The following is a 3,088-nucleotide window of genomic DNA, read 5'->3' as shown; positions in this document are numbered from 1 at the left end:
AGGCTTTATATTCTGTACCTTCAGTGATGTCACAGAGGCTTAAAGGCACATGGGAAAAGGAGTTAGGTATAGCAATTGATGATGAAGAGTGGAAAGATGTCTGGAGTTATGCCAAATCAATCTCCGTTTGTAATCGTACCAAAGCAATACAGTTAAAAATCATACACAGAATGCATATATCCATATTTCGCAGACATCAATATAATCCTACCCTTTCACCATGTGCCTCAAATGCAAGACAGAAATTGGTACCCTAACTCACAGCTTCTGGTCATGTTTGAAATTGCAAGAATATTGGTCTAATGTGTTATCTGAAATGGAGAAGATTTTCGGTTGTGAACTGGAGATGGACCCTCTGTCTCTCATACTGGGCCTCCCCAGCCGGCGGTTAATATCCAAGAATAATAGGAGATTGTACTGTGTTCTCACCTATGCGGCGAGGAAGAATATACTACTCCAATGGATTCATGAAAAAGCACCAACTATTAAAGGTTGGCAAAGAGTAGTGTTGGATCTAGTGCCATTGGAATATCTTACATGTGTACTGCACTCAAAAACAGACCAATTCTTTAAGGTGTGGGAACCATAATTGAATTATGTGGAATCTGATGTCTCTAATATTATGTTACAAGGATTCTCTTGAGTGTTCAAACTGCAACATACTACTGGGACCACAGGTATTGTACTGTATTCTCTCTTTATTTATTTATTTTTATTGTTTAGATGGACCTGAGCTGGTGTTTTGTGTTTAGTTATCAGTCTGTTTGTTTGTTTGCTTTATTCGTTTTTGTTTGTTATTTATTTATTTATTTTCGGTTCTGAATTGTACACTTTATTATGTTATGTAATTATGTACTATTTGTGAAAAAAGGAAAAAAAATATTAATTAGTTTTAATTCAATCCAATGAAAATCAAATAGGATAATAAAAATGATCATACTGATAAAGACTTGTGAATATTGTGTTAATGGTGTGACTTGAACGAGCTGCTGCTGAGTGATTATTCATCACTGTGTAATACACGCCTGCTTCCTGACTTTAGCAGCACTAGTACGACCCAATCCAGCTCCCACTGCAGCTCCTGCTGCCAGACCCAGTCCAGCTCCCACCAACAGTCCCACTGGACCGGCTGCAGCTCCCACGATAACTCCAAGAGTAAGCTCGGTGCCAATCGCAGTACCGACTCCAGCACCGACTCCAGCAGCAGCTCCAGCAACAGCTCCAGCAACAGCACCAACCCAGCTGCCCCGAATAAACTCGTTGTTTCTTTTTGCTTCATATCTTGCTTCAGTGGCCATTAGCCCAGGCCTTTTCTTCTGACGTTGCTCCATCTCTTTGGTTATAGCATTCTCTGCCTTCTCCAACATCCGGTTGGTGTAGCAGCTTCCTCCATTTCCCTGAACCATTATGTTGACCTTCTCGAGCAGCTCTCTGACCTGAGCAGGATCTCTGCTTCTGTTGTTAAAAACATGATATCCTCCTTCACACTGACGGACTAAGTCACGGAGAGCTGGAGTTTTCATGATGAATTCTTCTATGGAGACATTCAGATCATCTACATGTGTGAACAACGCCATGGTGTAACGAGCTGCTTCGTCCCCAAACACCTCCTGGAGGATTCTCACTGTTTCTCCTTCTTCATCTATAAATATGTTTGGCTGGATCACAACCAGGAACACATGAGGACCAGGAGCAGCCAATGAAATGCATTTGTTGATCTCCATGTTCACCTGGCCTAAGGTGAACACAGTGTGAAACAGGCCTGGAGTATCAACTACAGCCAGGGTCTGAAAATCAAATAGAGCTGCTTCCTGCTGACACTCTGATGTCACTGAGGCAGGAGATGAAGCTGATGCGGTTTTAAAGGCTTTTCCTCCCAGGATGGTGTTTCCTGATGAACTCTTCCCAGCTCCAGTTTTCCCAACAACAACAATCCTGAGGTCTGCTTCTGCTTTTCTCATGGCCTCCTCAGCCTGTCTGAACATCTCGTTTATATAGCAGCTTCCTCCGTTTCTCTGAACCATGGTGTTGATCTTCTCCAGCAGCTCTCTGACCTGAGAGCGATCTCTGCTTATGTTGCTAGAGTTAGGGTTGTTGTTAGGGTTGTTATTAGGGTTAGGGATGTTTTTAAAAACATGATACCCTCCACCACACTGACGGATAAAGTCATGAAGATCTGGATCTTCCCTGATGAAATTTCCTATAGTGACTCCCCCACACTCCAGGTCATCTCCATGTGTGAACAAGGCCATGGTGTATCCTGCTAAGTGGACTCCAAACATCTGCTGAAGGATTCTCACTGTTTCTCGTTCTTTCTCTGTGAATCTGTCCACACGGATCACAACCAGGAACACATGAGGACCAGGAGCAGCAAAGAAGATGGATCTCCTTATCTCTGTCTTTATCTCCTCTTCAGTTTGAACATTATCAAAAACACCTGGAGTATCGACCACAGCCAGTTTTTGACCTTCAAACTCTCCCATTTCCTTCTGACACTCTGAAGTTACCGATTTCGGAGATAGTTTAGATTCAAAAGCATCCTCTCTTCCTAAGATGGTGTTTCCCGATGCACTTTTTCCAGATCCAGTTGTTCCAAGAAGCACCATCCTTAGGTCTGGTTTCTCTTTTATCTCTTTCTTTTGTGGTTCCTCTGACTCTGTTTAAAGAAATTAGTCTTAATACAGACAGTGGAAAAATGTCAGTCTTATTTTACTGGATCTCAGTGCAGCATTTGATACAGTTCACCACAACATATTACTCAAACGACTGGAGAACTGGGCAGGTCTTTCAGGAACTGTACTAAACTGGTTCAAAACATACTTAGAAAACAGGAAATACTTTGTATCAATAGGTAACTTCACATCTGAGCAGACAAGTATCACATGTGGAGTTCCCCAAGGTTCCATCTTGGGACCCCTCTGTTTAACATTTACATGCTCCCACTGGCACAGATTATAAAGAACAAACAAAATAAACTATCATAGCTATGCAGATGACACACAAATATATATCACAATGTCACCAGGAGACCGAGGCCCTGTACAGGCTCTTGGAAGCCTGAGGAATTATGACTGTTTGTGCCACAATT

The 3,088-nt window shown here is 42.3% G+C and overlaps 1 protein-coding gene across 1 annotated transcript; it reads right to left on the bottom strand.

Annotated features, from left to right (window-relative positions):
• Positions 1 to 230: 230 nt before the first annotated feature.
• On the bottom strand, positions 231 to 2,734 carry LOC120730789 (GTPase IMAP family member 8-like). Its single transcript, XM_040027272.1, has one exon. It carries the CDS (start codon positions 2,604 to 2,606, stop codon positions 1,008 to 1,010), a length of 1,599 nt encoding a protein of 532 aa, XP_039883206.1. The 5' UTR covers positions 2,607 to 2,734; the 3' UTR covers positions 231 to 1,007.
• Between the last annotated feature and the right edge of the window lie 354 nt (positions 2,735 to 3,088).

This window comes from Simochromis diagramma, unplaced genomic scaffold (genome assembly GCF_900408965.1).
Source record: "Simochromis diagramma unplaced genomic scaffold, fSimDia1.1 OVJJ01000270.1, whole genome shotgun sequence".
NCBI classification, from domain to species: domain Eukaryota; kingdom Metazoa; phylum Chordata; class Actinopteri; order Cichliformes; family Cichlidae; genus Simochromis; species Simochromis diagramma.
The sequence above is the reverse complement of the archived record's forward strand: the minus strand, read 5'-3'. Positions and strand labels throughout refer to the sequence as shown.